Source organism: Mchenga conophoros, linkage group LG4 (genome assembly GCF_057382185.1).
Source record: "Mchenga conophoros isolate Kocher_MC1m ecotype Shallow Benthic linkage group LG4, M_conophoros_male_GT1.1, whole genome shotgun sequence".
Taxonomy (NCBI): domain Eukaryota; kingdom Metazoa; phylum Chordata; class Actinopteri; order Cichliformes; family Cichlidae; genus Mchenga; species Mchenga conophoros.
The window spans coordinates 39,170,262-39,182,838 of NC_140529.1; the positions used below are offsets into that span (position 1 = coordinate 39,170,262).

Here is a 12,577-nt window from a genome sequence, read left to right on the forward strand (position 1 = left end):
TACTTTCACGAGAGACTCCGTACGCCGAAAAGATCCAAGAGGCGCGTGCTGCTGCTGCGTTCCTGTGTAGCTCGGAATCCACAGCGCCTAGAGCTTTTATTCAGTTCGTGTTGTTCAGGCTTACATTAAAAGGGATCTTTGAAGAATGATCCCTTTCTTTTAAGAAAGAAAACGTTTTCAGCTGAGCAAACTTTAACACAATGACTGCGCTCAGTGTACTTTTTCCTCCAAACGTCTCATTTTGTCAGCTTTGGGCTCCATCCACCTCCCATCGGAAGGAGGCCCCGGGGCAGACCCAGGACACTGCAGAGATTATATGCTGGCCTGAGAACGCCTTGGTGTTCCTCCGGATAAACTGCGAGACGGAAGTCTGGGCCTCTCTGCTTAGGCTGCAACCCCGCTCTGGATAAACGGAAAAGAGTGGATGGATGGGTTCTATTGGGGGGAAGGCTGGAGCATATCCCAGCTACCAATTCAATTTAATGGAAAGGTATTTATAACACTAACAGCTGTTAAGCTGCATTTTAAAAGAAAATATTTTCAACTACATGAATAAATACATAAAAAAAATAAACTGTGTGATTCAAACTGCAGCAAAAATGTAATCATTCTTTTAGTGTTTTTAATAACGAACATTAAAAACTAAGTAGAATAAGATATTATGTATTTGTGTAGTTTAAAAGTGATGTAATGATATCTATATTTTCAGTCATCAGCTCCTGCTCCTTTTCATGCATGGATGCAGTGTTGTTTTAATTCAAAGGAAGGTTTGTGTGTAGGAAATTAATTACTGTTGCACCATGTGTGAAAAATTACATGAAATGAAATCTCAGTGTACTGAGACAGGATGATATGGTGTCCGGCGGTCCCTGAAGGCAGCACGTTTTTTGGCGTCACTGCGTGATATCCCTCCGCGGGAGAGAAGCGCGCAGCCCTTTCCCTCCCTGTAGCACAGGATGCGAACGGGCGGCGGTGAAGCGACGAGACGTGACTCTGCGCCGACGCTGTCAACATTTCCCGCAACATCCGAGTGAAAATACGCCGAACGAAGACCGGGGAACCTCCGCCACCCGTATCACCGACTGAACCCGTCCTGTGCCTGACAACGACCGAGCTCCGTGGAAGAAATATAATCCGCTGTGGGCGCTGCGCGGCAACCGAAAGTGTCGGACTGAAGAGAGGCAGCCGGGGGAAGGAATGGAGCTCATCACGATTCTCGAAAAAACCGTCTCTCCGGGTGAGTCCCTGCATCACGCAGCGCACACAGCCGGCGGCCCGGGCCCGATGCCCGGCCGGGGGGTGCGGTGTTTGCGAGACGGCGGGCTGCCCGGAGCACCGGGGAAAGTTGGAAGCAGGGAGGAGGGAAACCATGCTAGCTCACTGTGCTAACCCGTTAGCGTTACGGCCTGACGCCGCTGGTGACTTAGCACTCTACCGGGCGTTTAAGCACACTTTAATGGCATTGGTAACCCTTTAGCCTGTCGACGGGAAACCAGAAGACGTTGTCATATCGCCATCACGCGGATTCGGGCCCACATAGGCCGTAATGCCGGCTGTGTGTCCCCGATCAGAAGCCGCGACCCTGCCCATGCCCGGGTTAGCCGTTAGCTTCTTCGCTAGCTCGGGCCATTCAAACTGTCGGCCGCTTTCTCGGCGTGTTCTCCTGGGTAACGCCGCTTTAGAGTCGCTGCGGGCACAGGCGAGCGCCCTGGTTGTGAGTTGACCTCTGCTCCGCTGCTTTAAGCGGAGTTGGCGCAGTTTTAGCGGCTCCGCTGTTTGCACATAAAACTTCATGCGCGTCTCTGGAAACGTGTCGGCTAGCGTTAGCCTGCTAGCACAGTGCAGGTGGCTAGCGCGCATGTTGTAGGGTCGGTGTGCTTCTCGGTACCACCGATGGCTCTCACCGGGGCGGGAGTTAAACTTTCTGAGTCTGAGGTGAATCATTAGTGCGGGACATCCACCCCGGGGCCGGGTGCTTGTGTGTGAACGTCTGGTGAACACGTTTAACCACCGTGCGTTAGCCCGTCCGCTAACCAGCCCCCTCCTCTCTCCTCTGTCCGCAGACCGGAATGAGCTGGAGGCGGCGCAGAAGTTTCTGGAGCAGGCGGCCATAGAGAACCTGGTGAGTATGGAGGGAGAGCAGCTGGAACTCAGGCTGCTGCAGGAGAGGAGCGGACAGGGACCGAGGACTGCTGGATCCCGCCGGCTTTTCCTCCTTCCTCCTCCCCTTCCTCCCTCTGCATTGGCACACACGCACGCACACTCTTCACATATGTGTCACAGTGAAAGCCTCCATTGGCTCCTGATATGACCGTGCCAGGGTCTGCATGCTTCAGCCACTTCAAGGTCTTCATCAGAGGGCGAAGCTGATGCTCCCACATTTCTACATACCCTTTGTGTGGTCCTGACCTTTGACCTTGCCCTCATATACTATTTAAGTACACATGCTAACTTCAACCAGAACAGGAAGTGGTTCATAGCGAGTGTCTGTGAAGGTTCATAGCGAGTATAAATATGTATGTTGAGCGAGTATATCTCTGTAAACGGGCTGTCTCTGCTGGTCACATGACTGCAGCTTTCTGTGACCAGGTGTGACCGGCAAGTGCGAGCAGGTGGGTCTCTGTGAAACATCAGTGTGAGGGTCACAGCTGTTCCAGGGTTTCTGTGAGGGTTGGATGCCGTCTCCACGGGTCGCCCTTCTTGACTGTGTGGTCAGGTTTGACTGATATTCTGTAGTGAGGGTGGGGCTTGATGAGTCAGGGTGTTGCGGTTACGTGGCTTACTTGTTACTCAGGGAAATGTTTAAATGTGTTGTCAGATGTGGTGACTGGCATGTAGAACTCCAACTAAAAGGTGCAGGTGGTGGGGGAGTCGGGGTAGGGCCGGTGGGGTTTGCAGTAAAGCCGCCATGGGGCTGTGGCGGTGTAGTTTGTGACCATGTGGGCGCTGTTGTCACGCGTCACTGGGAGACCAGGTGAGCCATCCTGAGCAGCAGGTTCACCTGAGGAAATGTTTCTTCCTGTTTATACACACAGACACTCCATACGATCGTCAGCTGTGTGAGGTGATGTCATCGTCGGCGGGAACCAATAAAATCAAAGATGACTTTCTGTAGTTTCTTATTTTGTAGTTTTTGCTGTGTCAGGAAGATAAATATCAGACTCTGTGGTCAAATGGTCTCTGTGTTAGAGACAAAGGTAAGAACAGTTACCGTTTATCTCGCAGTTATAAATTAAGCCCCACCCCTTCGCTTTACAGTGTGTTGACAATAAAACTGTAAACTCGGCAGAGTGTAACCCGACCGAGTCAATAACTCCTGCCAGACGCCGCCATCGTGGCCAGAAAGTCCACTGATCTGATATTTAAAACTGACTGTTCAAATCCAGATGTTTCTGCTGGATTGTGGTTTCTGCATGCTAAAGAATATCTGCACACACACACACACACACACACACACACACACACACAGTGCTGCTGTGGTCGTCTGCTCACTGCAGAGAAACAGTTAGTTGTCTGTCCAGAGAAAAATAAAAGTTCTGGTTGGAGCTGATTGAGAGCACCTGGACACCTGCAGGAGGCGTGATGCTGATGGCGTCCTGCAAACAGAAGAAACGTAGTTGGCAGTTCTTTGCTGTTTGCCTCTGTCTGCGTGTGCTACTGCCACCTTCTGGCAGGAGGAGCACGCTGCGTCTTGTCAGGTGTGAGGGGAAAAGTATTTCAGTCCAAAAATATCTTCGGTCAGCTTTCTTCTCTGGTCTGACGTCAGTTGTAGCTCGCCGTCCTTCAGCCTGAAGCAGAGCGACGGGGTCAGGTGTGCCTCACCTGTGCAGACAGAATGAATGGAAGCAGAGCGAGCAATCAAATCACTAAGTCTGTTTAATGCTCCGCCCAGCAAACTGACAGCGACTTAATGTTGACAAGCTAAAGTAAGACTTGGTTCCAGGTCGGCGACCGATCTCTGGTTCCTGTTAGTGCTTCCTGTCTGTGATCGTACCTGCTGCCTTCTTGTTCACACGTTTACACCTGAAACCAGAGACGCAGAGCAGCTGTTGTAACGAGAAGCTGTGTTTCAGCTCCAGTAAAAATCCCAGCGTCGTCGCTTCTGCACAAAGCTTCCTTCACTCTCACTGTTTCACCGTAACTCAAACCAGATGTTTGACGTAATCAGTGACGCTCATCATGTGACCTTTGCTCCTCCTCCTTCAGCCCACATTCCTGGTGGAGTTGTCCAAAGTGTTGGCGAACCCGGGGAACACTCAGGTGGCTCGAGTTGCTGCCGGTCTGCAGGTGAAGAACTCGCTGACATCCAAAGACCCCGATGTCAAGGCGCAGTACCAGCAGAGATGGCTGGCCATCGACATCAACGCTCGCCGCGAGATCAAGAACTACGTAAGGGCCGAGCAAACCCCGCTCACCGTCCGCCACCGCCTCCACCTGTCTAACGGTTCCCGTGTCTCCGGCAGGTTCTACAGACTCTGGGCACGGAGACGTACCGGCCCAGCTCGGCCTCGCAGTGCGTCGCCGGCATCGCCTGCGCCGAGATTCCCGTGAACCAGTGGCCCGAGCTGATCCCGCAGCTCGTCGCCAACGTCACCGATCCGTCGAGCACGGAACACATGAAGGAGTCCACGCTGGAGGCCATCGGCTACATCTGCCAGGACATCGTGAGTCACGGCGAGCACGTTAAAGCACGCCGCCTGTTGTTACCCAAGTGTTCGCTCACCCAGCTGTTTTCCGCAGGATCCGGAGCAGCTGCAGGAGAACGCCAACCAGATCCTGACGGCCATCATCCAGGGCATGAGGAAGGAGGAGCCCAGCAACAACGTGAAGCTGGCCGCCACCAATGCGCTGCTCAACTCGCTCGAGTTCACTAAAGCCAATTTCGACAAGGACGTACGTTGCTTTCTCCTAACTCCTCCCCCTTTTAATGTAACTTTATTTGCAGGGAATCACGCTGACAAATGTGTACTTCCTGTTTCAGACGGAGCGACACTTCATCATGCAGGTCGTCTGTGAAGCCACGCAGTGTCCCGACACCAGAGTGAGTAACGCCAGCGTAATGCCCGTGACCTTTGACCCCTCAAATGCACTCACCTACTGCTCTTTCAGGTGCGCGTGGCGGCCCTGCAGAACCTGGTGAAGATCATGTCTCTGTATTATCAGTACATGGAGACGTACATGGGCCCCGCCCTGTTCGCGGTAAGACACCACAAACCTTTATTTAAACCCGAGAGTCAGTCGGAGTCGTCTCAGCAGCGCCGCTACTCTTGTCACTTCCTGTTTCAGATCACCATCGAGGCGATGAAGAGCGACATTGATGAGGTGGCGCTGCAGGGCATCGAGTTCTGGTCCAACGTCTGTGATGAGGAGATGGATCTGGCCATCGAGGCCTCAGAGGTCAGTGTGACGCTTCCTTTAACCAACAGGAAGTTGTTTTTTACTTCCTGTTTGTTCACGGTTCGCTCTTTCTGTCTCGTCCAATCGCAGGCCTCGGAGCAGGGACGCCCCCCCGAGCACACCAGTAAGTTCTATGCCAAAGGTGCGCTGCAGTACCTGGTCCCCATCCTCACCCAGACCCTCACCAAACAGGTAGCTCAGCTGTCGGAGCCTCATCCCGTTTACCTGTCTGTGGCTTTGAGTCTACCTGTTTAGCTCCGCCTTCTCCTCTTCCTGCAGGACGAGAATGATGACGACGACGACTGGAACCCGTGTAAGGCGGCCGGCGTGTGCCTGATGCTGCTCGCCACCTGTTGCGAGGACGACGTGGTTCCCCACGTGCTGCCCTTCATCAAAGAGAACATCAAACATCCCGACTGGCGTTACCGCGACGCCTCCGTCATGGCCTTCGGCTCCATCTTGGAGGGACCCGAGCTAAACCAGCTCAAGCCGCTCGTCATACAGGTGAGACGCTCGAGCAGCTCGCCCAGCTCGCCCAGTCTTCTGTCTGTCACACAAATCCCTCTGTGTACTAAACTCCGCCCCCTCCTCCTGCAGGCGATGCCCACCCTGATCGAGCTGATGAAGGACCCCAGCGTGGTGGTGAGGGACACCACGGCGTGGACGGTGGGCAGGATCTGCGAGCTGCTGCCCGAAGCTGCCATCAACGAGGTCTACCTGGCTCCCCTGCTGCAGTGCCTGATCGAGGGCCTGGGGGCGGAGCCCAGAGTGGCCTCCAACGTCTGCTGGGTGAGTCGCCGGTCCGCGCTGGGCGTCATGTGGCCTTTGAGAGAGCTCTGTCAAAACGAACCCGACCTCAGATTTCGTTCTTCTTCGGTGGAAACCTTAACCTGTCGTCTCCTCCCTCAGGCCTTTTCGTCTCTCGCAGAGGCGGCGTACGAAGCCACGGATGCCGCCGAGGACCAGGAGGAGCCGAACACCTACTGCCTGTCCTCGTCCTTCGAGATCATCGTGCAGAAGCTTCTGGAGACCACAGACAGGTATGACGATGCTCACACATGCGTCTGTGCCTCTGACGACCGCAGCCTGATGGCGGTGTGACCACTTCCTGGTTTCAGAGCGCAGAGTGAACTGCATAAAGAGCTGGCAGACGGCTTCCTGTCGGCTCGCCGATCGTGTCACAGCTGCTGTTTCCTTCACTTTAACACTTCGAGTTAACCGCTTAAATGATGATGTCATCACAGAGGTTTCTGTGATCGTGTCGACGTTTGTGGGCGGGGCTCGACAGCTGAATGCGCTCAGTCATCGGGCAGCCGTCGTGCCTCCTTGACAGCGCTCTGCGTACTCGTCTTTGATTGGTCTGTTCCTGTCTCTCAGGCCCGATGGTCACCAGAACAACCTGCGCTCTGCGGCGTACGAGGCTCTGATGGAGATCGTGAAGAACAGCGCCAAGGACTGCTACCCCGCCGTGCAGAAAACCACGCTGGTCATCATGGAGCGGCTGCAGCAGGTCCTGCAAATGGAGGTGAGGGCGCCGTCTTAGGGGCAGAGCGACATCGATGCCGTTGTGAGCATCGCTTGGATCTCAAAGTCATTCAAGAGAAAAAACATAGAGCTGAAATAAACTGGTTTGAGCAGACCAGGCAGCTTTTAATTTGAAAAGGCACTGGCTTCACGTCTCTTAACTTCCTGTCTTCCAGTCTCACATCCAGAGCACCTCAGATCGGATCCAGTTCAACGACCTGCAGTCGCTGCTGTGCGCCACTCTGCAGGTGAGACGGGACACCTGAGCCTTTCTGTGCTCATGCTCTTATTATGGCGGTTCTGAGTGTTTCCTGTGTGTGTGCAGAACGTCCTGCGTAAAGTGCAGCATCAGGATGCCCTGCAGATCTCAGACGTGGTGATGGCGTCCCTGCTGAGGATGTTTCAGAGCACTGCCGGCTCCGGAGGCGTGCAGGAGGACGCGCTGATGGCCGTGTCCACGCTCGTCGAAGGTACGCCACAGTTACTTGAGTGACTACACGGCGAGGGCAGTGACGTGTTGTGTTCAGAGGGCGCGGCTCTCCACGTGTCTCACTCTGCACATTTCTCTTGCAGTTCTGGGCAGCGACTTCCAGAAATACATGGAGGCCTTTAAGCCGTTCCTTGCCATCGGACTGAAGAACTACGCAGAGTATCAGGTAGGACTCGCACAGCTGATCACCACTTCCTGTTTCACAGTCGCGGTCTGACCTCGGAGCTGAGAGGCAAGTTTGCTGTTTATGGAGGAGGAGCTCTGATGTCATCACTGACTCAGACGTCACAGTGTTGATGATGTCATTGACGTGTTGCTGCAGGTGTGTCTGGCGGCCGTGGGTCTCGTGTGCGACCTGTGCAGAGCGCTGATGTCCAACATCCTGCCGTACTGTGACGAGATCATGCAGCTGCTGCTGGAGAACCTCGGGGTGAGGAGGGGGAGGAGCTCCTTCGTCTTTATTGACATGCACCACACTGACCGTGATGTGAAAACCACGTTTATCTGAGACTTCCTCTCTCATCACTTCCTCGAGTTTTTCTGCACATGCTCAGTGGCAGGAGCACTTCCTGTGTGGCACAGATTTGGGCCACAGCGCCGTTAGCTGGCTGCTCTGACATCAGTGAAGCTGTAGAAATTCAGTTCCATTCCAGTCAACCTTTGACCCCCACACAGTCAGCTGGTTCAGTTTCCACATTAGCTCCCGTCTGCCCCTCACAGGGTCGGTCCAGATATTCCGACCCACAGTCACATGATGATCCAGGTGTAGCGAGCAGCCACCTGTTCACAGGTGTGGATTATTGATCCCAGACTTCGCCTTCCTCTGGTGCTGTTTGATCACCTGATGGACATTTAACAGCTGCCGTGTTCCAAAGCAGTCTTTGTGCCGCTCACCTGTCTGACCCTCTCACAGGTGTGCAGATGTTAAACGTTGGTCTGTTTACAGAACGAGAATGTGCACCGGTCGGTGAAGCCTCAGATCCTCTCTGCGTTTGGCGACATCGCTTTGGCCATCGGGGGCGAGTTCAAGAAGTACCTGGACATCGTCCTGGACACCCTGCAGCAGGCATCGCAGGCTCAGGTGGACAAGGTAAAGCCCCGCCCCTTCAGATGTCTGAACACACACTGAATCTTGAACTTGGGCTTCGAGTGTAGAAATGCTCAGCTTAGATTCGGACGTCTGTGATGAAAACTCATGCACCACGCTGACCGTGATGTAAAACCAACCACGTGTATCTGAGACCTCTGACCTCACAGATTTACTTCCTGTCTGTCCGAGTTCACCTGACACATCTGAACCTGTGTTTCAGACGGACTACGACATGGTGGACTACCTGAACGAGCTGAGGGAGGGCTGCCTGGAGGCTTACACCGGCATCATCCAGGGCCTGAAGGGAGACCAGGAGAACGTCCACCGTAAGGACACACACACACACGGACAGACGGTCTCTCTGGCAGCGTCTGTCCTCAGGTGTCTGGGGCTACCTGGTTGTCTAAGTGCTAACGGTTATCGCTGTGATCGCATGACCACAGCTCCAGCGACGTCAGTTCCTCTTCCTGCTTGCAGTCAGCAGGAGGCTTTAGTGATGTCGCAGACAGACGTGGGTCCTTTTCACCCGGGAAGCTTTAGGCTGCCGCCGAACTCACAGCTTCCTGGTTTTGCGGGACCCAACAAATAAAAAAAACCTCCTGTTTGCTTTACTTGCTCTCTCACCCTCATCTCCTCTCCACCCCTGCAGCCGACGTGATGCTGGTGCAGCCTCGGGTGGAGTTCATCCTCTCCTTCATCCACCACATCGCCGAAGACGAGGACCACTCTGACGGCGTGGTGGCCAACGCTGCCGGACTCATCGGGTAAGCAGGGGGTGGAGCTGAAGCTCGACCATGTTGGTCCAACATGGAGATCTTATCAGGAGGTCACAGCCAATCAGAGGGTTCCTTTACCCCAGAACACTTCATGCTCAGATCAGATATCACAGAGCAGCTTTTATGGTTTTATTTTGAAGGAGCTAAACTTCCTGTGGTCTGCACCACAGCTGATCAGCGAGGGTCACATGGTTCAAAGTCTAAGGCGTTGTGGTCGGTGAAGAGAAATCATGCACCACGCTGATGGCGTGATGGAAAACAAACCGCATCCTCTGAGACCAGCACGGTTACCCTGGCGATGCTCCAGTGTCCAGCTTGAGAGCTCAGATTCTTTTCACATTAAAAGCCTCAGTTTGTTTGACGTGTGTGTTCCGTAGTGACCTGTGCACAGCATTTGGGAAAGATGTGATGAAGCTGGTGGAGGTTCGCCCGCTCATCAACGACCTGCTGACGGAAGGCCGGCGCTCCAAAACCACCAAGACCAAGACGCTCGCCACCTGGGCCACCAAGGAGCTCCGCAAGCTGAAGAGCCAGGCCTGGTGAGGGTGGAGGCATGCTTCTCGTGGCTTTTCTGCGTCACTTCCTCTCTAACCCCTCCTCTCTCTCTGTGTCTCCTGCAGATGGCGGGTGTCGTGTCAGGGCGAGATGAGACTTCGGATGACATCACTGAGGACAAATCGGCCGCTGGATTAAATCTTCTGTGTTTGTCGGCGTTTCGCTCGAAGCAGCAGAAGAAGAGATGAGTGTCTGTGTGTGAGCGCGAGAGAGAGACGTGTGAGCGAGCGAGAGATGATGACATCACACCACCTTCAGTTCCTGCAGGCGATGACCCCGCCCCCTCCCCCTCCCCTCTTGGATGGCCTGTGGACTGGACTGTGACTCCTCCCCCTTAAAGAAACCCCCTCTCCTTCCACTCCTCCCCCGCCTCTGCCCGCGATCCGCCTCTTTCGCTGTAGCTGGGCTCTCCTATGACATCGTGATGATGTCACCGACCTGCCGCCGCCACCCCCCCTGCTCAGGGGGAGGGGGAGGAGGAGGGGAACTGTGTGGAATCAGCTGATCGAGTGACTGCGTGGACTACTTCTTCTGTGGAAAACTGGATTTTTGTTGCTCTTACGTTTCTTCTTCTGAGCACTAAACATGGCGGCGGAGCTGTGAGGGACGGATGCCTCCGCCCGCTCGGTCTCCTCCAAACAACGGCAGCACTAAATTCCTTCAAAATAAAAGCCGAAACGATGCTGAGAGGAGCGAGTGCCAAATGGGAATAGTTTAGCCCGGGCGTGAGCGAGTGCTGCGAGCTGCCTCGGGTTTCCTCGCCGCCGCGCCTGCTTTGGGAACGGGTCACTCACCTTTTTGCTTGTTAAGATTTCAGATGATTGAAGACGTTTGTATGAGGTTCTATTTTTCCATTGCTATGATGAAAATAAAGTTAAAGTGATACAAAACATTCCCCGAGCTCTTCTGTGCTTTCGCTCTTCTTCTTCTCGGACTCCTGGACTCAAACGTTTTGGACTCTGCTGATTGGACGCTGAGCTCTGGCTGTCTCCCACTGTTGGCTTGTTTATTCGACGCTACAAAGAACCATGATTTTTGTTTTTTGGAACTCACTAGCAGTAAGGCGGTCGCTCCTCGCTACTGGGTGACTTCCTGTTGGGACGGTTTCAAGAAAAACAACAAAAAACCCCAACACTGACACGAAGCTTAAACGCTGCAGAGCGCGCTCATTGCCGCCTCTACGGCCGGAGAGCTTTGCTTTCAGTTGGTAAATATGATGGTCACTGAAAGCCAAGTGGCTCTGGCCTCGGAGGCTTTTATTTTGTAGAGGCGCGGCAGCTGTAGGGAGGAAGCACTTCCTGTGTTGACATGAACCTGAAAGTTTTATTTCTGAATTGTGAATCATTTGAAGCCGATCTGCTTTTTCTTTCATATTCAACTTTAGTGAACTAATAAAGTCTATATTGTACTGACCGTCTGCTGCTTCTTCACAACGCTACTGCTTCCTGCTGGAGTCTGACAAAATAAAAGCCTCTCACTGCTCTACATCGGGGCTCAGTCAAATCCTGATGCGATGGGTGAAGCAGTGTGTGGTGTCACGTGACCTCATGAGTGTTTTATTTTATCTGCTTTGCCTCAAAACAAACGCTCTTCCTCTGCACCAGACTGCATTCACAAAACTCCTGATTTTACCTGAGTACAGGTGAGCTGCGACAGTTGGGACTTCAGTTTAAAACATTAAAGTACAACACTGAGGATTCAGGTCCCAGCGGTGCTCAGACGTGCTGCTAAAGGCTGGCGCAAGCTCTGCAGCACCGCTATAAAATCGACATGAAAAGCTAGAGTATTGTAAAGCTCGTCGGGCCTGTGTGTGTGGAAACGGGTTATTCATAAGAATCTGCAGGTAAGGGGTGACGGGCTGGCTCAGCATGCGTCACGTGTCGCCTCCACGGTTTCTGAGCAGCTCGTTATGCGCTCAGCATTACGGAATATCCTTTAAATCTTTCTAAATGTGTTCTGGATGGTTCAGTGTTTCCTGCAGCGCGTCCTTGCACTGCAGGGTTAAAAAAAAAAAAAAAACTGGTTTTGGCTGTCACAGAGCACCGGACTGGACCCCGGGCCACATGTTGGACACCCTGTCCTGCATATACACACAATGGAAATGATAAACCAGCTCTCTGTTGCTGTGGAAACAGCTGAAAAATGAGAAATGCACAATAATGGAAAGGTTTTCTGTTTCGCTCGCCAAAGCAGCACCTGTGGGCTCTAGAGGCTCACCTGTTGAGCTTTGAGTTTCCCTGCTCTCCGCTGTAGCTCAGGTCAGGTGTTCCTGCTACGAGCACAGGTGAGAGCAGCAGGGCCACCTCCTGTCGATGAGCCATACACTAATAATACAATGATGACCACCCACGGGCCTTACTTTGAGAACCTGACTTTCTCCTTCAGACCTCAGAGGGATTTTCGGGAATGATGATGTTTTCCATTGATCTGATTGGCCCATAGGTTGTTCCTGATGAACCACCTTTGAGACCTCGAGAATCAATGATTCACTTTTTGTTTTTCTTTACGTGGTCATCGGACATCAGTTGTCGACTCGTCAGCCTCTCAGTCTGCGTTTCACATACAAGTTACTGACTATTGGAGAGGCCTCTGACGTCACTCTTAGCTTCAGTTTCCCGGTCAACTCACTTGCTCTCCGGCTGCTGCGATGGCCGAGAGGTTAAGGCGTTGGACTTGAAATCCAATGGGGTCTCCCCGCGCAGGTTCGAACCCTGCTCGCAGCGACTTTTTAATAAAGTTCAAACA

General features: G+C 53.2%; 1 protein-coding gene and 2 non-coding genes across 3 annotated transcripts; all 3 read left to right on the forward strand.

Moving 5' to 3' along the window:
• Window positions 1–908: 908 nt before the first annotated feature.
• On the forward strand, window positions 909–11,245 carry kpnb1 (karyopherin (importin) beta 1). The gene is made up of 22 exons (XM_085272369.1): window positions 909–1,237; window positions 2,064–2,122; window positions 4,207–4,389; window positions 4,464–4,664; window positions 4,741–4,893; window positions 4,982–5,041; window positions 5,110–5,199; window positions 5,287–5,397; window positions 5,488–5,589; window positions 5,677–5,901; window positions 5,995–6,186; window positions 6,307–6,437; window positions 6,775–6,922; window positions 7,098–7,169; window positions 7,247–7,391; window positions 7,495–7,577; window positions 7,734–7,841; window positions 8,358–8,501; window positions 8,722–8,827; window positions 9,151–9,265; window positions 9,655–9,816; window positions 9,898–11,245. Coding segments are annotated over exons 1-22 (2,631 nt in total). The 5' UTR covers window positions 909–1,197; the 3' UTR covers window positions 9,899–11,245.
• Window positions 8,951–9,088, forward strand: LOC146576829 (small nucleolar RNA SNORA79). The gene has a single exon (XR_014892368.1). It is a non-coding gene; the product is annotated as a small nucleolar RNA SNORA79 (small nucleolar RNA).
• A 1,228-nt stretch (window positions 11,246–12,473) lies between the features above and the next one.
• Window positions 12,474–12,555, forward strand: trnas-uga (transfer RNA serine (anticodon UGA)). Its single transcript has one exon. It is a non-coding gene; the product is annotated as a tRNA-Ser (tRNA).
• The last annotated feature ends 22 nt before the right edge of the window (window positions 12,556–12,577 follow it).